The sequence below is a fragment of the Cherax quadricarinatus genome, chromosome 78 (assembly GCF_038502225.1).
Source record: "Cherax quadricarinatus isolate ZL_2023a chromosome 78, ASM3850222v1, whole genome shotgun sequence".
NCBI classification, from domain to species: domain Eukaryota; kingdom Metazoa; phylum Arthropoda; class Malacostraca; order Decapoda; family Parastacidae; genus Cherax; species Cherax quadricarinatus.
The window spans coordinates 5966687-5994350 of NC_091369.1; the positions used below are offsets into that span (position 1 = coordinate 5966687).

Consider the following 27664-nt stretch of genomic DNA (forward strand, 5'->3'; position numbering starts at 1 on the left):
GGTGTGATAATAATAAAAAAAAATAATCTTTGTGTAATGCACAAATCACCAAAATATTCAATGTTATTTACTATTCTTAAGCTTCAAATTTAATTCAAAATTTCACACTATGTATATAACACGGTAATGTAGTGAATGCTTTAAATGCTTAGCTTATAACTTGCCTGAGAGTTTTAAAACTCGACCCATGGTAAGCCTTAATAGGGGTACCAGCACTCTTATATGGGTGTGAAGCATGGGTTGTAAATGCTGCAGTGAGGAGGAGGCTGGAGGCAGTAGAGATGTTGTGTCTAAGAGCATTGTGTGGCGTAAATATTATGCAGAGAATTCACAGTGTGGAAATTAGGAGGAGGTGTGAAGTTACTAAAAGTATTATTAATAGAACCAACGAGGGGTTGTTGAAGTGGTTTCATCATTTAGAGAGGATGGAGCAAAATAGGATGACTTAGAGGGTATATAAATCTGTAATGGAGGGAAGAAGGGAAAGGGGTCATCCTAGGAAAGGATGGAGGGAAGGGGTAAGAGATTTTGTGTTCAAGGGGCCTGAACATGCAGCAGGCATGTGAGTGTGTTAGATAGAAGTGGAGATGAACGGTTTTAGGGAGTTGACAAGCTGTTGTGGATGTGAGCAAGGTAATATTCTGTGAAGGGATTCAGGGAAACTGGTTAGCTGGACTTGAGTCCTGGAGGTGGGAAGTACAATGCCTGAACTTGAAAGGAAGGATTTGGGATAAGTGCTGTCAAGAGTGACATCTAAACTGACATCTGTGCACCTCTGCAAAGACAGTGATAGCATGAATGATGGTGAGTGATTCTTTTGTTGGGTCACCCAGTCTCAGTGGGAGATGGCCAGCATGTTGGAAAAAAAATATACTGTGATTTAAAGAAAAGCTTCAAGACTAAAAAAATACAATTCAGTTGATTTGGAGATCTTTCAATTACAAAATGGAGGAATAAAATAAGTAGGACCATATTTTTTTTTTACCACACCAGCTACCTCCCACTGAAGTAGTGTGACCAGGCAAAAAAGAAACAAAATGATTTTAAGACAAATGGTAATAGCATTACAGAAGCTAAGGTTTATCAAAAATTTTTTTTTACTTACCAGTTGTAGCAGCAGAATCTAGTGCTTTGTTACTCTCTGTCATACTGATAACCGGTAGGGCTCTCAATGGTCCCGAGCGTACTGAGGAAGATGTCCCATTATGAAGACGTCGCAATTGGCTAGCCACAGCTTGTTGGTCTATTGAGCCCATTTTCATCCCTGTAATGCAATCAAATATGGTATAAAGTGATGTGCTCATGGTTATCTTTCTGTAGATAGAGGGGGTTAGAGCTATGCTAGTGATATCCAATTTTGAGTGTTCAATTTGTTAAATAATTATTTGATGCTTCCACTGGTACTAGTTGTTGCACATACCTGTACTACCTTACCCATGGATCCCCATCCAATATTCTACCTATCTATTTATGAATAAAAACTTTCTAACATCCTTTCTCTATTACTTTTACCTGTTTATAAGTGCAGCCTTTTGTCTTTCCTGTTGATAATGCTAAGAAGTTTTCTCTATTTTCTCACATTCTTTTATGGTCACATCATTCTCTTTCCTAATAACCATAACCAGCTCATGTTGCCTTTCAAGAATAAAGACATGATGGTCCAATGTTGAACTACAAAACCACAATATTAACACTCTGACTGTCGCAACCCCAAATCCTAGAGATGGAGAATCTTTTCCCGATGATAATGACACCAAAAGTACAAAATTTGATGAAAAACTTATGGAATTACGCTCTCGCGAAGTTAGTGACCTTGGCGAGACATTTACACATCGGCGATTTCGCCTACTTTGAGCCCTAATTTCGGCCAATTCCATTGTTTCAGTCCACCAAACTCGTAGCTATTTCTTTAGAACTCCATTTTTTCTACCGATTGAGTACAAGAAACCACCCATTTACCGATTTCAACTACCCAATAAAGTGGTCAGAAATTGGCAACTTGGCCAATTTCATGCAAATTAAAAAATATGTCGATTTCAAAATAGGGTCCAGAATGAACAATGCAGACATTCTTGGCACTAAAATAAAATTTTTTATTTTCATCAGTCACATCTCCAGGCCCCTGTTATAATACTCTTGCTTTCTATTTTGAATTTTTATTCACACAAAAAATAGAAGATTTACTGTTATGCAGACTACTGCAATATTGTAATAATTGTATAAATAACATCGACCCATTCATGACTGCATATTAGAATGGCTAGTTGGACATTTATTGGACAACGACGTCATTTGTTTACTCTTGAACATTGGCAAAAATCGAACCTTTCTGCCACTTTGAGCTCCATTTCAAGATCCTTTTCATAGTAAAACCAATCAAAATCACTTCTAGTTCTATAATATGTTTTCTATTCTATCAAATGAGACCAAGAAAACAAGAATAAAACCATAAATACTATATGAAAATACACCTTAAAGTCGGCGTTTTAATGCAAAAACACAGTCGGAGTTTTTTTTTTTCCTCATTATGCACTGCATGCTGCAGGATTTTTTTATACACATTGACCATACGGATCCATTCTCTCACATGTGGGCCTACCAGCTTTCTCCTGCTTGATTTGAAGCCACTAGAATTTTTGAGTATATAGTATATGTCAAACACATTGGCTCGTGAGATGTATATATACGATCAAAACAGTCAAAAAGGGTTAACTACAGTACCTCTTCACTCCTTTCTTTCAGTCTTGCCTCTATGTTTTCATTCCTTCTATCTTCTAGGCTCATATTTTTGGCAAACACACCAGCACTCATCTCTTACATCATCATTCATAAACACATTTCACAAATTTGATGACATATCTTATCATAGCTTTTTTTTTTTTTTTTTTTTTCAACAAGTCGGTCATCTCCCACCAAGGCAGGGTGACCCAAAAAAGAAAGAAAATCCCCAAAAAGAAAATACTTTCATCATCATTCAATACTTTCACCACACTCACACATTATCACTGTTTTTGCAGAGGTGCTCAGAATACAACAGTTTAGAAGCATATACGTATAAAGATACACAACATATCCCTCCAAACTGCCAATATCCCTAACCCCTCCTTTAAAGTGCAGGCATTGTACTTCCCATTTCCAGGGCTCAAGTCCGACTATATGAAAATAACCGGTTTCCCTGAATCCCTTCACTAAATATTACCCTGCTCACACTCCAACAGATCGTCAGGTCCCAAGTATCATTCGTCTCCATTTACTCCTATCTAACACGCTCATGCACGCTTGCTGGAAGTCCAAGCCCCTCGCCCACAAAACCTCCTTTACCCCCTCTTTCCAACCCTTTCGAGGACGACCCCTACCCCTCCTTCCTTCCCCTATAGATTTATATGCTTTCCATGTCATTCTACTTTGATCCATTCTCTCTAAATGACCAAACCACCTCAACAACCCCTCTTCAGCCCTCTGACTAATGCTTTTATTAACTCCACACCTTCTCCTAATTTCCACACTCCGAATTTTCTGCATAATATTTACACCACACATTGCCCTTAGACAGGACATCTCCACTGCCTCCAACCGTCTCCTCGCTGCTGCATTTACCACCCAAGCTTCACATCCATATAAGAGTGTTGGTACTACTATACTTTCATACATTCCCTTCTTTGCCTCCATAGATAACGTTTTTTGACTCCACATATACCTCAACGCACCACTCACCTTTTTTCCCTCATCAATTCTATGATTAACCTCATCCTTCATAAATACATCCGCCGACACGCTTTAACAATTATAATTATAGCCATTAGCTTGGTCTACACATATATCTACATTCTACATGGAAGCATAAACATCAGTTAATACAGTCATGGTGCATAATGAAAATCATGGAAAAGAGTAAATAAAATAAAAGTGAACAATTGTAAAATTTAACCCTTTGAGGGTCGACAGGCCCTCTCCGAAACTCGTTCTCAGGGTCGGCCAAATTTAAAAAAAAAAAAAATTATTTTCTCTTATGAAAAGATAGAGAATCTTTTCCCGATCATAACGACACCAAAAGTTTGAAATTTGATAGAAAACTTACGGAATTATGCTCTCGCAAAGTTAGCGGTCTCGGCGATGTTTACGGATCGGCGATTTTGCCCACTTTGAGCCCCATTTTCGGCCAATTTCACTGTACTAGTCGACAAAAAACATGAATATTTCGCTAGAACTCCATTTTTTCTATCGAATGGGTGCAAGAAACCACCCATTTATAAATTCAACTATCCAGTACAGTGGTCAGAATTTAGCAATTTTGCCAATTTCACACAAATTTCAAAAGATGCCAATTTCGGAATAGGGTCCAGAATAAACAAGAAAGACATTCCTGGCACTAAAATGACATTTCCTCTAGTCATTAGTCACGTCTCAAGGCCCCTCTTATATTCTTTTGCTTTCCACTTTGAATTTTTATTCTCACAAAAAATATAAGATTTACTGTTATGCAGACTACTGCATTAGTGTAAAAAATGGTATAAATATTATTGGTGCACTTGTGAAAGAATATTAGACTCACCAGTTGACGTGTATTGCACGCTTGGCACGATTTGTTTACTTTTGAAGTTTGGTAAAAATCGAACATTTCTGCTACTTTGAGCTCAATTTCAAGGCACCTTTCAAAAAACCAAAAATCATCTCAATTTCAGTAATGTGTGAGATCAAGAAAACTAGAATACAACAATAAAACTATACGAAAATACACTGCAAAGTCGCTGTGGAAAAAGTTTTTTTTTTCTCATTAACCGTGTGCTGCAGACTGTGCACACTATATTCTTTCATATGAAGGCCTACCAGCTTTCTCCCACTAGAATCTAGAATTTATGAGTACATAGATACGTAAGGTACTCACCCTCTGGGATATACAGCACAAATCCATAGTCTTGAAGCTTGGGCTGAACTTCCTGGGTTGTCCTCACATTTATAACTTGAATTATCAATCCTCATACCAAGGGAGATTCGACGAAGGAAAGATTGTGTGCAATCTTTTGCTATCTATACAAAAAAAAAATATATATATACATATAAATATATAATATATATATATAATAAAAATAAAAAAGCGAAAAGAAAATAATAAAAAGATAATGCACAACTATTTTTCTGAAGCACTGTCTGACTTTCAGGGTTGGCCTGGTTAAAAATAAAATTCTCCCTATCATTCTTGAAGTGATAAGACTTGAAGGTGGACAAAATGAAATTGGCTACCAATTCATATTGTAAAAAATATAAACTTTCTATAAAAAAATCTGAAAGCAGACTCCATAATGTAATGTACATTTCGTTATTAATATATTTTGTGAAGCACTAAAACCGTGTGGGTCATTCAACACAAGGAGTAATGTAGGATTGATTCTTTCTCCACTAAATGTAAGAAAGACAACTCTCTTGCAGCCATGCTTCCCCAACAAATTTCGTCAAGTTACTTTAACAGTAAAATATGTAATAATAGTAAAGTAACAAAAATTTTACCAAAATGTTAGATATTTCTTAGTCACTCTGCTTATTTACCAAACTCCTGTTTCATGTCATAACTTTCTTCATATACTGCATACTTAATATTACATATCAATGATCTTTAACTCATTATTATTATGCTTGTAAACCCAAACATTTCATTGTTTACTCTATTGGCATTCTCTGCATACTCATATAAACTTAGCCTCACATTTCCATCTTATATAACTGGGATGTGAAAAATCTGAAAAGTTGAGAGAGAGCCTTGAAAGAATTTAACATTATTGTATGAGAAACTTGGGTTCTTTGATTATGTTGAAAGAATACAAAAATTCAATTTATTTATTCAGATCCTCTTTATACAAAATATTTTTACAGCTAAGGATAGCTTCAACAAGACACACTTAAAATACTTATTTAATTTTTATCACATGTGCCATGTCCCACCAAGGTAGGTGATCCAAAAAAATATACATACATTACATATACTATTAAATTTTGTGTATAATTATTTATTATTACAATTCATGTTCCTTTAACAAACATTATTTGTAAATCATTAACTTTAATCTTCTCAAATATGCAGCAAACATGAGCCACACAAAAAAGAATGCCTAAAAAAAACCCACTTTTTAAACAAGGTTCACAAAACTTGCAATTTTAAGATATGGAGATACTGACTTACATAAGCAAATCTGGGGAATAACACTACCTTGATCTTTAAAAAAAAATTCAAAATAGTTTTTGTCTTTGTTATACACTGCAATGTATTCCTTCATACAAACAAGTAATGCTAGCATTATTATAGATGAACTAACTAAAATAAATAAATAACACACAAACTCACTCACTCACTCTCATTCTCTCTAATGAAGGAAAGGCAGCATGTTGTGAATATTGTACTGAAGTATGCTGTAAGCAAGGAAAGACTGGGCACACTGAATACAGTAATTAATACAACAGAGTTCAAGTGAAGAGAAGTATCCTGTAAGATAAGATGGGAAAATGTAAGACTTTGATGTCTTCAAGATCTTACCGTCCTTTTAACAGATGGCTGTGTAGGTGTACTTGCACATTTGGGAGTAGAAGCAGCATCAGGAGCAGTGTTGGACACTTTAAGTGGTGTTGCATCTAAGATTATCTGAAGAACATCCCCCTCAGCATCCATCAAGTTCACCGTCTCATTCAAAGAAGCAATTTTATATTCACCTCGCTCAAAAGTTACATTCAATTTCTCCTTTTCCTTGTCCTCGCTTGAAGGATGATCATTCTTCTCAAATGTTGTATCCATAAATTTGTAAGGTTTCATATCTTCTGCATTTGCAGTATCAAAAGTTCTGTTGGCACAATGAACTTTTGCATCAAATGCTGTATTGGCATCCCTTTTGTCAAATGTAGTATTGACATCCTTTCTGTCAAATGTAGTATTGACATCCTTTCTGTCAAATGTGGTATTAGCATCCTTTCTGTCAAATGTGGTATTAGCATCCTTTCTGTCAAATGTGGTATTAGCATCCTTTCTGTCAAATGTGGTATTAGCATCCTTTCTGTCAAATGTGGTATTAGCATCCTTTCTGTCAAATGTGGTATTAGCATCCTTTCTGTCAAATGTGGTATTAGCATCCTTTCTGTCAAATGTGGTATTAGCATCCTTTCTGTCAAATGTGGCATTAGCATCCTTTCTGTCAAATGTGGTATTAGCATCCTTTCTGTCAAATATATTGACATCCTTTCTGTCAAATGTAGTATTAACATCCTTTTTGTCAAATGTATTATTGATATCCTTTCTGTCAAATATAGTATTAACATGTTTTTTCTCCAGTGTGATAGAGACTGGACTTTCCAATCGTTTTTCAAAGGTTGAGTTAAGCACAGGATGAATATCATTATTATTATCAAATGTTAAATTCACACCCTTGCTCTGCTGTTGATAAATATTATAAGTCTCTTCCAAATAGTTTTTAATGTCACGTATCTTTCCACTTTTCACTGATGATGCATCAGTGTTCTCCATGTCACTCAAAATTTTTGCAAGCCTTTCAAAAGTACAGTCATTTGATTTTACATATGCATCACTAAATTTTTCAATTTTGCTTTCTGCATCTTTCTGGAAGAGAGTGAAAAAGAAAATGAATTCTACCCTATAACAAGTTAATTTTATCAGATGCCCGAACCAATAATGGAAAAGGAATTTAGAAAAAATTAAATATACCAAGGCTGTTTTTGCCACTAAGCATTCTCTTCAAAATACAGTATAAATTTCTTAGTAATAGCTAGAAATTGTACAATGCTAATAATAGTATTAGGTATTAACAAAGTACTCTACTCTCTCTCTACACATTACTCATCACCTTGCACATCAGTCACTGGATCTATCCCTAATACTCTTTACATAAATTTGTTACTGTCACAGATGCGATCCACACTGTCATAGCAAAGCCAATGAATGGTCAGTCACAAAGTGATTTGGATAATATCTCGGGCCTGAACAAGTCAGTGTGAAGTAAAACATCTGGTTGGGAAGACAGTAGCACCTTTAGTGTAATGAAAATAGTTACCTCTAATCCAATGAGTCACTGGACTCCTCTATAGCACTGTTTACACAAATATAAATGTATGCAATTTGACCACAATAATTGTAATGAACCTTCACATTACCAAGAAACAGTGAAGTAACTTTAACAACATGAGGATGCTAACATTGAATACAGGATTACATCTCACATATGGAGCTGACATTTTTATATGACAAATTCAGATATTGAGACTATTTTTAAACATATAATTTTTTTTTTTTTTACAAATTTTATTAATTATGAATGCATCCCAATCAATGAGATGATTAAAATCTTTTACACCAGAACACAGAGTATCCGAATCTTAGAAAAGTTAAGAAACTAAACCTTATGAACCCTTTCAGTAGGAACTGATGAGATGGATACATGTTGATCATTCTTGCCTGGAGATCTTGCCAGAGAAAAGGAATTGAGTAAACTGTCATTCACAGTATCCATATCTGGAAATCAAATAATTTTAAACAATACTTTCTCCCTGCTTATGTTACAAGGCCTAAAGCTGTAGCCAACTGACAAGTGCTACAACAAAACCATGTTTCCCTAGTTAAAGAGTACTCCCACTGAGGCAGGGTGGCCTTGAATAATACAAACTTAGCCCTTTCCGAAAATTTTCGGAAAAAAAAAAAAATTAGTTTTTCTTATGAAATGATAGAGAATCTTTTCCCAATCATAATGACACCAAAAGTATGAAATCTGATGGAAAACTTATGGAATTATGCTCTCGCGAGGTTAGCGATCTTGATGATGTTTACGCATCAGCGATTTCGCCCACTTTGAGCCCTATTTTCGGCCAATTCCAGTGTACTAGTCGACAAAAGTCATAACTATTTCGCAAGAACTCCATTTTTTCTATCGAATGAGTACAAGAAACCACCCATTTACCAATTTCAACTATCCAATAAAGTGGTCAGAAATTGGCAATTTTACCAATTTCACACAAATTTCAAAAGATGCCAATTTCCAAATAGGGTTCAGAATAAACAAGACAGACATTCCTGGCACTAAAATAACATTTTCTCTGTTCATTAGTCACGTCCCCAGGCCCCTCTTACATTTCTTTTTGCTTTCCACTTTGAATTTTTATTCTCACAAAAAATAGATCTACTGTTACACAGACTACTGTATTACTGTAGAAATGGTATAAATATCAACACAACTGTGAAAGAATATTAGACTCACCAGTTGATGTGTATTGGACATGTGGCATGATTTGTTTACTTTTGAACTTTGGCAAAAATCGAACATTTCTGCTACTCTGAGTTCAATTTGAAGGTACTTTTCTTTGTGAAACCAATCAAAATCATCTCAATTTCTGTAGTATGTCTTCCGTTCTATAAAATGAGACCAGGAAAACTAGAATACAACCATAAATATCATACAAAAATACACTGCAAAGTCGCTGTTTCAAACCAAAAACACAGTCAAAGTTTTTTTTTTCTCATTATGCACTGTGTGCTGCAGGATTTTTTTTATACTGTACACACTGACCACATAGACCCATTCTTTCATATGTAGGCCTACCAGCTTTCTCTCGCTAGATTTGAAGGCACTAGAATTTATGCGTACTAGTACGTCAATAACCCTGGGTGCGCAAGACGTACTAGTATGTCGGAAACCCTGAAAGGGGTAAAAAGTAAGAAAGTGAATTTAGAATAACTTAATGACCCTGCAATTCAGTTTAAAAAATAAATAAAAAATTACCAGTAGTCTCACTCCATTAGTGCATCACAGCATTTCCTATAAATACTCTATAAACAGTAAACCCTTGTATATTTTTTTGTTGTACATTTATATTTAAAAAGTTTAAACACTGGAAACATTCAGCACAATAGTATGGTAAATTCTTAGCAAGGGAATTCACCACAGGCAAATTCAAAGTGACTGTTGATATGAAAAACCATCTTCAGATAGCCCACAAATGTCAAAGAATGCCACCTAGAATAAGGAGCTGGTTGTTTACAATCCTCAAGTGTAGCTACCCTTGTTACCATTCCTACCTTTATCTCCAAAACTAGAAATACCTCTCCTTCTCTCACCCTTTAATTACATATTTGTAGTTAATGGGGCAGAGAAATGTTTGTGGTGTACCATCTTAAGTGTTCTGTTTAGGGCCTTGGACTGGATAACAGCTCAGCTCCAAGGCATGTTGTGATTAGCTTGACCTTAGATCCACACCAGTAAAAGTTTTTCCATTTAACTAACACATTTGTACACTCTCTGTTTAGTGTTTAATCATATAGCTTACAGAGCACATGAATTCTGGTGTTCAACTGGGAAGTTATTCACATATAAACATTATGAGGATGAGTATTTTCCTTGTGGCACGACTCTGGCAACATTTAACCAGAGGTTTTGTGGGCGAGGGGCTTGGACTTCCAGCAGGCGTGCATGAGCGTGTTCGATAGGAGTGAATGGAGACGAATGGTACACCTACCATCCGACTTACGACCTGCTCGACTTATGACCACTCGACTTACGACCGTGTTTTTTATGCCAAGTTTTTGGGAAATAAACAACTATTTGTGTTGTACACAGTGTTTAGCCTAAACCTTACAGTATAAAATACAGTACTAACAACATAAAAAGTAAAGTAAAACATGAAATACCAAAATAAAACCATAAAATAAAGTCATTACAAAAATGTTTTGTTGATATTCAGTAGTAAAGTTCGACTTACGACCATTTCGACTTACGACCGGTTTCTCGGAACCGAACTCGGTCGTAAGTCGGATGGTAGGTGTATTTGGGACCTGATGATCTGTTGGAGTGTGAGCAGGGTAATATTTAGTGAAGGGATTCAGGGAAACCGGTTATTTTTGTATAGCCGGACTTGAGTCCTGGAAATGGGAAGTACAATGCCTACACTCTATGCTTTTAAACTGTTGTGTTCTTAGCACCTCTGCAAAAACAGTGATTATGTGTGAGTGAGATGAAAGTGTTGAATGATGATGAAAGTATTTTCTCTTTGGGGATTTTCTGTCTTTTTGGGTCACCCTGCCTCGGTGGGAGACGGCCGACTTGTTAAAAAAAAAAAAAAATTCTTTTAACACTACATACATTTTACTTTCAAAAACATTTTTCATCCATTGTAATAGTTTACTATGTATCAAAACTTACAGATAAATCTTTAATGAGAACTTGTATTAAAAAATTTCTTGAACTCTAAATACATACAATCTTTACAGCTATTTGCTACTTTCTTGAATAATAATATAATCAAATTAAGCACTACACCAGAAAGGGTCATAAAATAGCAAAGCCCTGAATTTCTGTGACTCGTAGAATATATTTAACAGAAATTTGTAAACTGGAAACCGAATTGCTTGCTATTATTAGATTTCTGCTTTTCATGTTCTCTACATGCAAGAAACACTGGATATTTTCTTGCTGGTATACATTTTCTCATCAATATCATCACTTATTACTGCCTAGATTAATTATGTGAAAGATGAAAGTAAGATACTTATATCCTGCAGAAATTTATATTTGCCATTAACTAGCCAGTCTTCTTATACCACACTGACTCTGCTGATTGCTCCAGCCCAGAAACTTAACCCAATTTATCCTACATGCCTTTCAGTTTTCACAACACATTACAGTGGACCCCCGCATAACGATCACCTCCCAATGCAACCAATTATGTAAGTGTATTTATGTAAGTGCATTTGTATGTGTATGTTTGGGGGTCTGAAATGGACTAATCTACTTCACAATATTCCTTATGGGAACAAATTCAGTCAGTACTGGCACCTGAACATACTTCTGGAATGAAAAAATATCGTTAACCGGGGGTCCAGTGTATTTGACAAAGTATTCAGGAGCACAACTGCAAAGATGTAAAGGGTTTACTACACTACTACTAAGCTGCCATGAAAGTATTACATAACAAAAAACAAATGACTTCCTTTTTCTTAATCTACAAAGCCATATATGCTGTTAACACACCTAATGAGTGTAGTGGAAGCCTTGTATCTGGAGTAGCAGAAGATGGCGAGAGACCTTTAGCCATTTTCTCCAGCTCTGCCACAATATCGCAAGCTTCGGATAGAAACCCACTTGAGAATGATGCATTATCCTCTACTGCAACCTGCAATTTTGATGCATCACATTCAGCACATTTTACTATTACAGTATAAATCATAAGCAAGGAGATATAGTCCTGCACGGGTCTTATGAAGACTAACATACTTCTGGAACAGTTAAGTAAATGGTGGGAGCAGCTGGGCCTCAGCCCAGAGACAAGACAGTGTGATAAAAAGGTCTTAAATGGGGTGGTGGTGGGAGTGAGCATGGGTAGAAGGGAGGGAGACCATATGTGTATCAGACGTGAATGGTGGGAGACAGTGATGAGTGTGTTAATATTAGTGGTACCAACACTCTTATATGGGTGTGAAGCTTGGGTTGCAAATGCTGCAGCGAGGAGGAGGCTGGAGGCAGTGAAGATGTCCTGTCTAAGGGCACTGTATGGTGTAAATATTATGCAGAGAATTCGGAGTGTGGAAATTAGGAAGAGGTGTGGAGTTAATAAAAGTATGTCAGAGGGCTGAAGAGGGGTTGTTAAGGTGGTTTGGTCATTTAGAAAGCATGGATCAAAGCAGAATAACTTGGAGAGCATATAAATCTGTAGGGGTCGTCCTCAACAAGGTTGGAGGCAGGGGGTAAAGAAGGTTTTGTGGGCGAGGGGCTTGGACTTCCAGCAAGCATGTGTGTGTGTATGTGTTAGATTGGAGTGAATGGAGATGAATGGTTTGGGACCTGACGAGCTGTTGGAGTGTGAGCAGGGTAATATTTAGTGAAAGGATTCAAGGAAACTGGTTATTTTTATATAACCGGACTTGAGTACTGGAAATGGGAAGTACAATGCCTGCACTTTAAAGGAGGGGTTTGGGATATTGGCAGTTTGGAGGGGTATGTTATATATCTTTATATATGCTTCTAAGCTGTTGTATCTGGACACCTCTGGAAAGACAGTGATTATGTGTGAGAGAGGTGAAAGTGTTGAATGATGATGAAAGCATTTTCTTTTTGGTGACTTACTTTCTTTTGGGGTCACCCTACCTCGATGGGAGACGGCCGACTTGTTGAAGAAAAAAAAAAAAAAGAAAAAAAAAATCTTTACCAATCTGCCTGCCTGCCTGCCTCCCTCCCTACTTGCCTGCCTCCTCTGCCCCGTCCTGCCCTATCCTACCACTTTGCCTGGGCATAAGCCTATGAAAGATAAGTTTGTTCTGCTGCTGGATGCCAATGCCTCTGGATATTTCAAGCTGCAGTCTATGCTTATATATCACTCAGAAAACCCCAGTGTTTAAATAACAAAAGAATCCAAGGAAAGGTTGGGAGTACTCTGGCATCTTAGAAGGAATTACCATAAAACTATGTATTTTGGGGTTTCAGTTATGATATTTTGGAGATACAATATGTCTCCTGGAACAGATTAATATCTTAACTCAAGGGACAACTGTACTGTACTGTACTGCACTAACTGAGGAAGAAATGTTCAAGGGCCTGGCTGAATTACGGGCATAAGAAAAGTATTCTTATATTGGACATTTATTTATAGTTATTTATGAACCAATTTTTTGTAAATGAAGCAGTTTGTCATTATAACTCAAATTATCAAAATTTTTATTATGTTTTTTAAATACTTCAGTAAACAACTAATTTGTATACAGCATGACAGCATGTAAAAAATAATGTTGGACAGTGTGGTGATGGGAATATCTCAGTTTTGTTAAGTCACGTGTAGTCCACAGAACTGGAGTGAGTTGAGGAAGAGTTTAGGCAGTTTTGAAATTTGAAGTCCACTTTGACCACATAAAAATTCAGTGCTCTTGGCAATAAAAAATACATACAGTACAACATACAAGGAAAAAAAATACTAAAACAAAAAACTAATGAATAAATTTTTTTTTTTTCCAACAAGTCGGCCGTCTCCCACCGAGGCAGGGTGACCCAAAAAGAAAGAAAATCCCCAAAAAGAAAATACTTTCATCATCATTCAACACTTTCACCTCACTCTCACACAATCACTGTTTTTGCAGAGGTGCTTAGAACACAACAGTTTAGAAGCATATATGTATAAAGATACACAACCTATCCCTCCAAACTGCTAATATCTCAAAACCCCTCCTTTAGAGTGCAGGCATTGTACTTTCCATTTCCAGGACTCAAGTCCGGCTATATAAAAATAACCGGTTTCCTTGAATCCCTTCACTAAATATTACCCTGCTCACACTCCAACAGATCGTCAAGTCCCAAATACCATTCGTCTCCATTCACTCCTATCGAACACACTCATGCACGCCTGCTGGAAATCCAAGCCCCTCGCCCACAAAACCTCCCTTACCTCTTCCTTCCAACCTTTTCGAGAGCAACCCCTACCCCATCATCTTTTAAAGAGCCCATTAAATTACTGTCAAAAGATTTTCCTGAAAGTTATGCAAGATCCTTAGTCACCCTGGTTATTATAAAAACCATAGTGAAAGCAGAAATGACATGCAACAGGAGCAGGCATGTGTGAGCACGTTAGATAGAATATGCTGTAGTAGTGCAGGCAAGGTATCATTTACGAAGCGATTTAGGTAAACCAGTTAGCCAGACTGGAGTCCTGGAGGTGGGAAGTACAGTGCCTTCACTCTGAAGGAGAGGTGGGGATACTGTAGTTTGAGGAGGCATCTGAGCTATAGTCTGAACACCTCTGGTAAGGCAGTGATGGAAAGTGATGGGGAGTGGGTTTCTTCTTTTTTTTGTTTTGGGTCACCCTACCTCGGTGGGAGATGGCTGGTGTGTTAAAAAATCAAAACAGAAAAGCCTAAGCCATGGGAAAACTTAAAATGCGTTCCAGTCAGCTGCACACCACAAGTTATATTATTATAATCATGGGGAGCACTAAACTCATAGGATTATACAGCACATGTGGGGGGGAAGGTATTCAGGCTCAATTCAGGGAACCAGAGCACAGATCCAATTCCCTAGATCAAGAGCCCCTCACCAGCATCAAGGAACATCCCTTGAGGGGACCACAAGCTATAGAGAGGGAAGGAGAGACAGGAACACTTGCTAACAGGTGGCAACGAGTGAGAAGACTGTACCTGATTTTCAAGCAACAAAGATTTGTCTCCAGTGCAAGAGGTGTTGTCTTGCTGGAAACTAATTTTCTCTCCAGAGTACCTATATAACCACTGTGATTAGAAAGAAAAGTTCACTTTGGATGCTCGCCTGCTAAAGTAGAATACAATAATGTCACAAACCTTTTGTTGCACAGTGGGAGGCAGAGATGAGGTGAATGTTTCACTCTTCTTTCCTTTATCAGAGCAATTATTCAGACTTGATGAAACAAGTAGGCTGTCATTCATGTTATCAATATCTGGAAATGTTGTACTTATATTAAAACAATAGCTAGTTCCTCATTGGCTTGTCAGTCATCCTCTACAACATTTATAAAAAAAATCATTATATGCTATACCACTAAAACAAGGAAAGTTTCTTCTTGTAATAAACTTTTTATACCTGCTTGTAGGAAAAATTATTTACTATTATCCCAATTAGTATTATTACAATACTGCACTGTTGAAAGAATTAGGGATAAGACAAAGTAGCACTGCAGAGGAACAAGGATTCAAGAAGGGTAGATCTGTAGACCCAGTTTATATTAATCTACATGTGAACAATACTTAGATAAGGTAAAGCACTGCTTATCATACTTATATATTTAGAAAATGCACATGAAAAGGTGAATAGGGAAGCAGTGTGGAAATAAAATTTATCTATGGAAGCAAAAATGGTGAATGTACCAAAGCATAGCTGTACCAACACTTTTATATAGGTGTGAGACATGGGCTTTAAATGTTGCACTGAGGAAAAGGCTAGAGGCAGATGTCATGTTTGAAAACAGTATTTTTTTATTTTTTTTTTTAACAAGTCGGCCGTCTCCCACCGAGGCAGGGCGACCCAAAAATGAAAGAAAATCCCCAAAAAGAAAATACTATCATCATCATTCAACACTTTCACCTCACTCACACATAATCACTGTTTTTGCAGAGGTGCTCAGAACACAACAGCTTAGAAGCATATACCTATAACGATACACAACATATCCTTCCAAACTGCCAATATTCCGAACCCCTCCTTTACAGTGGAGGCATTGTACTTCCCATTTCCAGGACTCAAGTCCTGCTATATAAAAATAACCGGTTTCCCTGAATTTTTTTTTTTTTTTTTTTTTTTTTTCAACAAGTCGGCCGTCTCCCACCGAGGCAGGGTGACCCAAAAAAGAAAGAAAATCCCCAAAAAGAAAATACTTTCATCATCATTCAACACTTTCACCACACTCGCACATTATCACTGTTTTTGCAGAGGTGCTCAGAATACAACAGTCTAGAAGCATACACATATAAAGATACACAACATATCCCTCCAAACTGCCAATATCCCAAACCCCTCCTTTAAAGTGCAGGCATTGTACTTCCCATTTCCAGGACTCAAGTCCGACTATATGAAAATAACCGGTTTCCCTGAATCCCTTCACTAAATATTACCCTGCTCACACTCCAACAGATCGTCAGGTCCCAAATACCATTCGTCTCCATTCACTCCTATCTAACACGCTCACGCACGCTTGCTGGAAGTCCAGGCCCCTCGCCCACAAAACCTCCTTTACCCCCTCTCTCCAACCTTTTCGAGGACGACCCCTACCCCGCCTTCCTTCCCCTACAGATTTATAAGCTCTCCATGTCATTCTACTTTGATCCATTCTCTCTAAATGACCAAACCACCTCAACAACCCCTCTTCAGCCCTCTGACTAATACTTTTATTAACTTCACACCTTCTCCTAGTTTCCACACTCCGAATTTTCTGCATAATATTTACACCACACATTGCCCTTAGGACAGTATGTGTACAGTAAATAAAAACATTATCTGCATGTTCAAAGCTGTACCAAGCCCATGTTAGGTTGCAGAATTTTATAGTTACAGACCTATAACAGGATTTCTGTGTATATGCCCCAACTTTATCTGCTTTAATTGTAAGACCTTATATGAAGGCAGGAAGAAAGTTGTATTATCTGAATATTCATGCAAAGGTGAGTGTAGGTTGAAAATAAAAGTTCAAAATTAAAGGAAGTGTTGTTGTATGCACCTAATAACTCAAGACCAGTTCCAAGTGTCAAGTGTAGGTCAGGCGAAGACACGGGTGAAGATGTCATGTTGGCCGCTACATCGTTTTGCTCAGGCTTCCTCTCACCAGATACCTTGGCAGAGGCATCACAGCTATGTAATACCTTCTTTAAACCTCCATTATTTGTACCTGTCTGTGAAGATGTCAATGTCAGCCATCTTAAAATAAATAAAGAAAATTTACTATCTTTGAATAACTTAAGGTTTAAAATTCTAAGAAATTCTGGCTTAGAAGCATATACTGTACAGAGAAACACATTATATCTATCTTAATTGTAACCAAAAATTTTGGAATTCACTTGAAATTTTTTTTATCAACTTTATTTCACACACACTAACCGACCCAGGACGGGGAAGTGCAGCAGAGAGTTAGGTGGGAGGCACCATGCGTATCATGTTTTATATCACCTTATTATTAATGCTGCAGTCTTTTCATACAGACCTCTAACACTACAGTAATACTGTTCTGACAAGTGCTTTGAAATGCAGCAAAGACTTTCTCTGAATTAATAATACAATAAAGTAATTCCTACACATTTTTTTAACACCCAGGCCATCTCCCACCGAAGCAGGGTGACCAGAAGCTTTTCTTCTTACATTTAGTAATTCATACAGAAGAGGTTACTAGTCCCTTGCTTTCAGCCTTTCAGTTGCCTCATACAACATGCAAGGCTTATGGAGGAAGGATTCTTAAAATTGTGTTAATGCTTTAGGTTTGAATCAATGAACTCCAACAAGGGAGATATGAGTGCAGAGTGGAACATTGGTACTCAAACTTAATTCATTCCAAAAGGCTGTTCAAGTCCCGATCTGTTCAAGTATGTACTGAACGAATTTTTCCCAACCAATTTTCTTCTTTTTTGTTGGCTGTTATCACTAATTTTCTTAGGCACCATGGTGACTTATTTATACATATATAAAAAACACCAAAAAATGTGAAGAAACACGAAATAGTTTACAGTGAAGTTCTGGCAGGTCGTGTTTGTTTGGTCAAGTGCCGAGCAAACAGTTGACTACCGAGTGATTTTTTTTTACTAAGCAAAATGTATGAATACCGAATTGTTCGAGTAGGGAGCTGCTCGAGTACAGAGGTTCCACTGTATGCACCTGGCAATACAGCTGGGTACTATGGATTGTAATTATAGTACTCAGACCTTCCAAAAATATTCAAGACTGCACTGCTATTTTAAGCTTACCCATTACAGAGAGGAACCAGTCAAGTTATTTAATAAAAAATACTTCTTAGCATCCAGCTATAGAAATGTATTCTTTGCCAGGTTCTCTCTCCCACCCTTATCTTTGTACAATACACACCTTCATGTAGCAGGTGAATAGATAATTTTATTTATTAATGAGAAACAGAATGCTGAAAGATAAAGTAACTGATGGATGGCTGCCCTAATCAATTTGCTTATCAAGTAAATACGCACAGTGGGCATATAATGGTATGAGATACCGACACAACAGTAAGCAGAGACAGTTATATGGAACCTTATTGACTCGATAAACTAAAAATATAGTAACAAGTAGTACATAGGTGAAGAGCAAGTGAACTAAGTCACACTGGTTCCCAAACATCCTAGAAGTTTCCTGGCAAGCATGCTCAGCTAAACTACAGAAACCTTTGCTCTGGTTAACCTGTAGAAGGTACTAAAGAATGTATACATAGGGACATTTCTCTGCATGTAGTTCTCCTCAGTATATAGTGCTTCATTTCAATTTATCAAGTAGTTGAGCTTTTCAATGTAGTATGCAGGCATTAAGATTGTCTGGTAAAAATGTTTCATATAGAGGTTTGGTAAAATGGAAATTAAATCAGAACCCACAGGTAAGCTAAAGGTCTGTTGGAAGAGGCAGACTTCGAAGAACAAACCAACTGCAATTGATGCAAAGTTCAAAGACGTCTAAGAAAGCATTGGCAAGGACTAGATAAATCAAGTAAATCATTAATTTTCTGGTGAAGGGGATCAATGGCTTGTGAAGCAGGTACCTTGGTAAAAAGGCAGGTAATGTTTAGGCTAGAGTTTGCTTCTGCCCTGGGCATTTCATAAGGAACTGCAAACAGCATGCCTGACTCCACAGAAAAGAAACATAGTCCTCCCCAATTCAATTGCCAACACATTTCCAAGATCTCCAATACCAAACTCAAAACAGCCACAACTTCCTTTACTAACATCAAGGACACTACCAAGCACAAACACCACCAATATAACTTAACTACTGAAGGGGTATAAGCCATCCCATGTGACAAATGTAACAAAATCTACACAGGTGAGTGATCCAAAGTATTTCTTCATGTTTTTCAGGTTTTCAGCAGTTACACAATTGTAAACATACATATAAATACCTGTGAGTTTGCTCTCCTTACATGTCATGAAGTTAAAATGTGTCCCCAAGAACTGGAATTTATCACATATGAAGATAAAATACGTTAATTACGTTTAATTAAGATACTAACTTGAAATTAACTTACCTCATCTATAGATATCAAGGTCTTGACACATTCCGCTAAAGGGGCACTAAGAGAAGCCAATTGTTCATAAAGGTCTGGAAACAATATACATGGCATACATGTAAATAATGTAACAATATATAAAATTAATAAAAATAAATACACATTACAAATTAAAAGCAAGAGAGTACACAATATGATAATTTAACACATTATCAAAATCTGCCTGTTAACAGATTTAATCATGAATGTCTTATTCACAACATTCACATGCAGTAGTTTCAACATGCAGAAGTTCCAAGGCAGGTGAAAGATGGTATCCCAGTTTGCTTTAGCATGTGAACTTGAATTTGGAAATACTTTATTTTCAAATTACTGAAAACTGTATAAATTCTTAAACAATGTTAACTTGTTAACAGTTCTGGGAATCAGTGTTGCTACACTGTCTACTACTGGATGCTGACAAAGCTATATGACAACACAAGATATCAGTCTGGGTTTTGAATCAATCTGCACAAGAACTAAATGCAACAGGGAAGACCATTTAAATTATATATGTGATACAAAAAGTGGTGTTTCAAAGATATCAGAAAATGCAATAAAAGAAAGATAATCTTGGAGAGTAAAAACCCACTATGAAAGTTTGGCATCAGATCAGTAAACTTTTGTACATTCAGTCTAAGTTAATACGATAAATCACAATAATTGCAGGCAGGCAGACTAGAGTAAATTTTATTTTTAAAAAATTTAGTTCTACATGAATGGCTAAACTGGAAATTATAAAATATCGGAAAAATAAAATAATAATAATAATACAGTGGACCCTCGACCAATGATGGCATCGTCTAACGTTAAATCCGACTAGCGATACATTTTAATGCAAAAATTTTGCCTCGACTAGCACTAAAAAACTCGACCAACACGATTCGTTCCGTCTGAGACACGTCCACTTGTGGCTGGCCAGCCAGCCACCGCGGTCCCATCCAAACATACAATCAAAACATTTCATATTATCACAGCGTTTTTAGTGATTGCACCTGCAAAATAAGTCACCATGGGCCCCAAGAAAGCTTCTAGTGCCAACCCTACAGCAAAAAGGGTGAGAATTACTATGGATATGAAGAGAGATCATTGCTAAGTATGAAAGTGGAGTGTGTGTCTCCGAGCTGGCCAGGTTGTACACAAAACCCCAATCAACCATCGCTACTATTGTGGCCAAGAAAATGGCAATCAAGGAAGCTATTCTTGCCAAAGGTGCAACTATGTTTTCAAAACTGAGATCGCAAGTGATAGATGTTGAGAGACTGTTATTGGTGTGGATAAACGAAAAACAGACAGCAGGAGATAGCCTACTGTGTAGGCGAAACGTTTCAAAATAAAGATACCTAACTGCTGCATATGTGTCTTACCTAACAACCTGTCGGTACTTTATACCATTTTAATGTTCAAGGAGATAGTATCTCTCAAGCGATCATATGTGAAAAGGCTAGGAAGTTGCATGAGGATTTAATTAGAAAAATGCCTGCAACTAGTGGTGATGTGAGTGACTTTAAGGCCAGCAAAGGTTGGTTTGAGAGATTTAAGAATCATAGTGGCATACATAGTGTGATAAGGCATGGTGAGGCTGCCAGTTTGGACCAAAAGGCAGCTGAAAAATATGTGCAGGAATTCAAGGAGTACATAGACAGTGAAGAATTGAAATCTGAACAAGTGTTTAATTGTGACACTGACAATGTTGTGAAACACTTTAGGAATGTCATAAAGGAACGGGAGGTACAGGCCACTATGGACAGATATGTTGTGCGACAGAGGTCCAGTGACTCTCAAGCTGGTCCTAGTGGCATTAAAAGAAGGGAAGTAACCCAGGAAAAGGACTTGACACCTTAAGTCCTAATGGAAGGGGATTTCCCTTCTAAACACTAACACCATCCACAGTCTCCCCTCCTCCCATCCCATCAATCATCACCAGATCTTCAATAAAGGTAAGTGTCATGTAATTGTACATGTCTTCTTCAGTTTGTGTGTATTAAAATTAATATTTCATGTGGTAAATTTTTTTTTTTTCAATACTTTTGGGCATCTTGCACGGATTAATTTGATTTCCATTATTTCTTATGGGGAAAATTAACTCGACTAACGATAATTTCGATTAACGATGAGCTCTCAGGAACGGATTAATATCGTTGGCCGAGGGCCCACTGTAATAGCAACTAGTATTCGGGATTTTAAAATTCTTGAGTGCTTGTGCCTTTGAAAAAATTCACACATCAAACCATAAATACAGCTACAACAAAAAGAACACTCAAGTTTATATTCAAGTGAAAGAAGGATCGTCAAGATCACAAACTCTAGAAAAAAGGTGTGCTTTCAACCAAGACTTGAATGAATAAACAAATTCCTGATTCTTAATAGACACTAGTAACCTGTGGAAGAGTCTGGGAGTTACACAAGAAAAGGCTCACTCAATCAGTGTGAAAGGTTCCACAGCACATCGGGAAAACATTCCTGAGCCTGATGTAAAAGGTACAGCACAGCTAATAAATAGGGACTATCAGCAACTCCGGGTAAGAGCAAGAATATCAGTCTAGCTGCACGAGTCAGTAAGTACTGAAGTAATTAGGCAACCCACAAATAGTAATAAAGTTGGTAGAATTACCGACAATATGTAAAGTAAAAGGACACAAGTGCAACTAATGTGACATTTATTGTGGCAACGTTTCGCTCTCCAGGAGCTTTATCAAGCCATTACGTAATGGCTTGATAAAGCTCCTGGAGAGCGAAACGTTGCCACAATAAATGTCACATTAGTTGCACTTGTGTCCTTTTACTTTACAACCCACAAATAAACAATTGCAAAAAAATAACTAGACAAAGAACAATTGCATGGATAAGGACGCAATGTACACCACTGACACTGCAACTGCAACAGAGAAATTATATCAAGAGGCAAAAAATCACAAATTAAAATCAAACTATCCCAAGTGTAAAAATTTTGGTGAAAGATAAATGTAATGAATGCTAAGATATAAAATGTCCTTAATGAGAAACACCACTTGTTAGAAGGAATAAATAACTACAGTACATAAATATGTACTTGAAAATTATTTAGAAAGGATGAAAAAAATGCCATTGTCAAACTTAAGTGTTAAAATTCACGGCAATGCTAATCAAAATGAAACTTACCAATTTCTCCAGAGATCGACTGTTCAGTTGTTTGTGTGGGTGAGGCTCCTTCCACTTGTGCAAGTTTCTTCTCAGATACTACAAATGACAAATTGCTTGGAACGTCACTCTAGAAATTTAAATTACTGCATTTTAATACAGGTTTGGAAACAAATAATTGATATACTGCAAAACTTATCAAGAAAAACTACTACCGTAGTTATAAATAGCCTCATAAATGACCCAGCCATTCTGGAGAGGGTGAATACCTAAGCGCTATTGTATTTAATCTACTAGTGCTAAGGAAAAAAAAAATAGGAGCAATTACCCACCTTTCCATGAACAGTGTTCTTGACAGGACTACAAGGAGACACAGATGATACAGATATTAGGTCTGAACTTTCCCAATGACTAACACTTATATTTGGCATCTCTATGTCTTCTAGCAGCTCCTCACTAAAGTTGTGGATGGCAGAGAGAGAATCAACTTCTTGATGCGAGTCGCTGGTATCACCGTCTTGGTCTTGGTTATTGTTGCCACTAATGCTGCCTGAATTACATGTAAATTATAAAACACAGAATTATCAGTACCAAAGTAAACAACAAAATGTGGTTTGATTGAATCAAGGCAAGTAAGAGTGGTTATTCTTGACACTCAACAGTATTTCTCAAAACACAACCTACTGCATATTGCATGCAATGTATTAATAATAACAATTATAATTTATAAACAAGTTCAATACATGTAATAGGTATTACATATTTTAAGTAGAGAATAAATATGAGTCAATTTTTTCAATAAGGAACACTGCTATAAATACAAGGATCTCACAGGAAACAAGTTACCTTATCTGACTTTCTTGGGCTATCCTTGGTAATTTACATGATACTATACAAGACGCTTGTAATCATTCAAAAAATTTATTAAAATCTTACCTAAATAGGCATAAGGTAATTATGATTGGAATTAAATAGAACTGCTATATTTGTGGGAAAGTTCTAAACCCAGAGATGTCATATAACATCTGGTAACCGAAAGGAAATCAGGTTTAATTCAAGGGCAGAATAAATCCAATTCCTTGGATCAAGGATCAGTCTCAAGATACCCCACTCCTTAAAGGGGAAGGAGGAAGGGGGTATCCAGTAAGAGCTGCCTTCCATAGGTCAATGACCCTTCCACAATGTATAAAAAAGAGAAGTAACCTTCTGAAAATCTTTTGTTTGACTTACGTCTGAGATGAGCCAAGGGGGTTAACTCCTCTTCTCTCATTTTCTCAATACTGCGATTCAACTCTATTTCCAAGCGAGAGCCAAGCAACTCGTCGTGACCATCTACATTGAAACAATATGTCTTAAAACAATATGTATGTTGAATATATAGTATATTTAGAAATAAGAACATTAATTAAAATACAAAAAGTGCAATAAAACACAATCTTTATTTATACAAACATACAGTACTAAACTAAAAAAATTAATTATAATTGATAACAGAATTACAAGCCCACAACCTATCAGACCTATGCCCACAACCTACCTAATATGCATTATACTGTAAGGAAAAGTATAGGAGCATGTGATATATTAACCTTAATATAAGTATACACAGTTGACCATCGGATAACACTGTAGGTTACGTTCGTAAAAATAATGTGTAATAAAAGTGGGTAAACTGAACTGAAGAACATTTGTAAAAGTAGGATTATGTTCATTTAAACCACCAAAAATGCCAAACAAATTTTGTATAGGTCTCAAAGTTGTAAAAAACAATGATAATATAATTGGAGGTGAATGTATTGAAGTTTATCAGTCAAAGATCCTGTATCCACATCTTTGCTAAGAGACAGAGATATCTTATTGCTTGGCTGTCCCACTCATTGCAACTGTGTGTGTGTGTGGGGGGGGGGGGTATAAAGGTGGGGGTTAGAGTGGTTAGGAATTATATGGGAGGGGTTAGAGAGGTTGGAGTTAGGGGATTTGGTTGATGTGGGAACAGGAAATGGAGGTTGGTGTTGGAGAGTGGAGGATGCTGGGCAGTGGATGGGTGTGGAGGCTGGAAGATATAAGGTGGTGTGATGGTGATCATGTGAGTGGCAGTGTTGGTGGCCATGTGTGGGTGGTGGTGTGGTTATTGGTATGGCTACTGTTATGGTTATTGGTGCAGTTACTGGTACAGTCAGTAATGAGAGTGATGAGTGGCTATGTGACTAGGAGTGTGGAGTGTGTGTTAAGGTATGTGGGCCATGAAAAAGTGAGTAAGGTATGAGCATAGGGCTGTGGGAGTTAGATGCATGGTTGAAGCTGTGGGGAAGTCATGTAGGTGAAAGATGTGGGTGGATGATGTGTGGGATTAAAGTTGTGGGAAAGTGGTGTGGAGGAAAGGCAATGGTTGTCAGTGGCTCGGTGTGCATGGTGATGTGGATGATAGGCGATTTGTAGGGAGTGTGAAGTTGGTGGTGGGAGTAGTAATGAGGATGGTGGGTAACTTAAGTGATTAGGTATGTGGACAGCATGTTAGGGTGAAAAGTAGAGTAAGGTGTGGGGGTCAGGTCATGGGAAAATGGTGTGGGAGAAAGTTTGGGGCTGAGCAAAGTGTAGTCTTAAGTAGTGGGGAAACGCTATTCTCAGGTTTGCCAGGGGCCCGTATGCTGCAGCAGTTATTTGGTTGATGTGTGCCTCCGGTGATGTGCTCGGTGTTATGGTCACCCCAAGGTCTTTCTCCCTGAGTGAGGTCTGTAGTCTTTGTCCACCTAGCCTATACTCTGTCTGCGGTCTTCTTTGCCTCTCCCCAATCTTATTGACTGCAAAAAACTGGTGTAAGAGTAGGTGTAGGAATGTAGCCATGAGGGAGATGTGTGGGTGGATGTATATATATTTTTCATTCTTTTAGGGAGGTCACAACCTGGGATACTCATTGCATAAGCTCATATCGTTGTTTCATTCTTCTTAATTGTGAGAACTGATGCCTCATTCAGGCCATAAGCTTGTGACATCTTCGTGTGTGTGCCCCTTTTTAAAAACGCTAAGACTTTTACTCGTATGTTATACACATACCGAATTACAGAGAAATTGTTTTCTGTCTTGGGATACTCCCGTACAAATACGTGTCAAACCAAGACACTTATGTTGTCCACCTTATATGGAACTTTCTCATCCGTCCAATGGTGCTGGCCCTAAAGCAGGGACTTTGCAAAATAATCACTGGCATGCCAGTGGGACTCAGTAGTCAAAATGTAAGACACTTACTTACCTTCCTCCTCCAAATGTTCTGGTTTAACTGCTTTCCCTTTGCTTCTGCTGCATCTATCCATTGTGAGAACAATCCTGCAAGACCCAAAATTTAAAACTAATAATATTCTTCCTATATTCCAACCAATAACTAACAGAAAAACTTAAAAAAATAACTGCATATTAATGATAAAACTTTATAAATTAAGAAAGTAATTATCTGCTTGGATTAAAGCTGAAAAAATAAGTTTATTAAGAATTTTGGGGCAGTCAGAGTGCTCGTTGTTTGTCAGAGTCAGACAGGAATACAACCGTTTGGTAAATTTATGCTTTTAACAGAAATTATTACTACCATTATCAATTTGTTACTGACCTACTATTGCTAACTTACTGTTATGATGAATAATTTACAATAATCATCACAAGGCAAGAAAACAATTCAGTCGTGGACGGGGCCGCAGGGGTGTTGACCCTGGAAATACCCTTCAGGTATACTCCAGGTAAACTGTATTCCCATTCTACAAGCATATCTCATATTAATTTAGAGTTGCTGTCAATAAATAACAGCAGATTTATACATAAGTAATATATCCATTATTTAACTGAAAATATATTGGGTTGTTAATGATGTAGACAAGAACCCCAATGAAAGTTGTGTGCACATTATTATTATATTCAAAAAGAAGCGCTAATCCACAAGGGCTATACAGAGTTGTGTGCACAAATATATATTACATTAACAACATAACAATTAACCAATAAAGTCAAACAAGATATTAATCAGCTGGAGTCAGGAGCCACTCACCAAGCTACACACACATCACATCTACACAAACACAAGTGTTTATCAAGGTACCAGGACACACAAGGCACCTGAGAAACAAATGCACTTACCATATATTGCAAAAACTAAGCACAATGTCGTTAAAAAGTGAAATAATAATGGTAGGTGGAGCTGCCTGGTCAGCGCCTCAGTTCAAAACACTGAGAAGAACTCAGGGTAACGAACCCAACTATTTTATTATTATTATTATTATTGTATTTTACTAAATTACTCGTAAGTAAAGTAAGTTTATTAAAGTACAGATACACATAAATACAATTATCATACATAGTAACATAAGTGTAAATTATCTAGGACAATCCCCCCAAAATTAATGTAACTTTATTTCCATTGGAGTCCTTGTTATACATCTTATTAATTAAATATAATATTGCATGTAATTCTGTATCTTAAAGTATTATATGTAATAATGATATATACTTAAGTAGTAATCAAGGGAACCAAGAGTAAGCAACCCACTTGCCTGCCACTCACAAGGTGGGTCACATTATACACCTAAAATACTACCTAATACTAAGTATAATACAATAGTAATATTGCTTTTGCATAAAAAGAAAATCTAAAATCTGTCTCAAATCTCGAAATGGAGTAATTTTCCCAGAAATTTATTCTATCTCATATTTATTTTAAGCACTGTTCCAAATCTAAAATAATCATTGGTAAATGGTAATTAACCCAGAATAACCTAATATAACCACTGGAGTTTACCTGCAGAGGATTTCGGGGGTCAACGCC

The 27664-nt window shown here is 37.0% G+C and overlaps 1 protein-coding gene across 1 annotated transcript in view; it reads right to left on the reverse strand.

The window, feature by feature from the left end:
• The window catches only part of LOC128701581 (uncharacterized), a 37888-nt gene extending 10802 nt beyond the window's left edge, over nucleotides 1–27086 (reverse strand). Inside the window, exons 1-14 of the mRNA XM_070101529.1 lie at nucleotides 26980–27086; nucleotides 26108–26181; nucleotides 24088–24189; nucleotides 23190–23407; nucleotides 22879–22987; nucleotides 19717–19790; nucleotides 17206–17377; nucleotides 15317–15432; nucleotides 12012–12153; nucleotides 8394–8506; nucleotides 6527–7597; nucleotides 4886–5028; nucleotides 3715–3775; nucleotides 1106–1370 (exon numbers count right to left, since the gene is read on the reverse strand). Of these exons, the coding sequence (XP_069957630.1) occupies nucleotides 1106–1370; nucleotides 3715–3775; nucleotides 4886–5028; nucleotides 6527–7597; nucleotides 8394–8506; nucleotides 12012–12153; nucleotides 15317–15432; nucleotides 17206–17377; nucleotides 19717–19790; nucleotides 22879–22987; nucleotides 23190–23407; nucleotides 24088–24189; nucleotides 26108–26168 (2647 nt within the window). The 5' untranslated portion in view covers nucleotides 26169–26181; nucleotides 26980–27086. The remainder of the gene's footprint in view (nucleotides 1–1105; nucleotides 1371–3714; nucleotides 3776–4885; nucleotides 5029–6526; nucleotides 7598–8393; nucleotides 8507–12011; nucleotides 12154–15316; nucleotides 15433–17205; nucleotides 17378–19716; nucleotides 19791–22878; nucleotides 22988–23189; nucleotides 23408–24087; nucleotides 24190–26107; nucleotides 26182–26979) is intronic.
• Nucleotides 27087–27664: the final 578 nt, after the last annotated feature.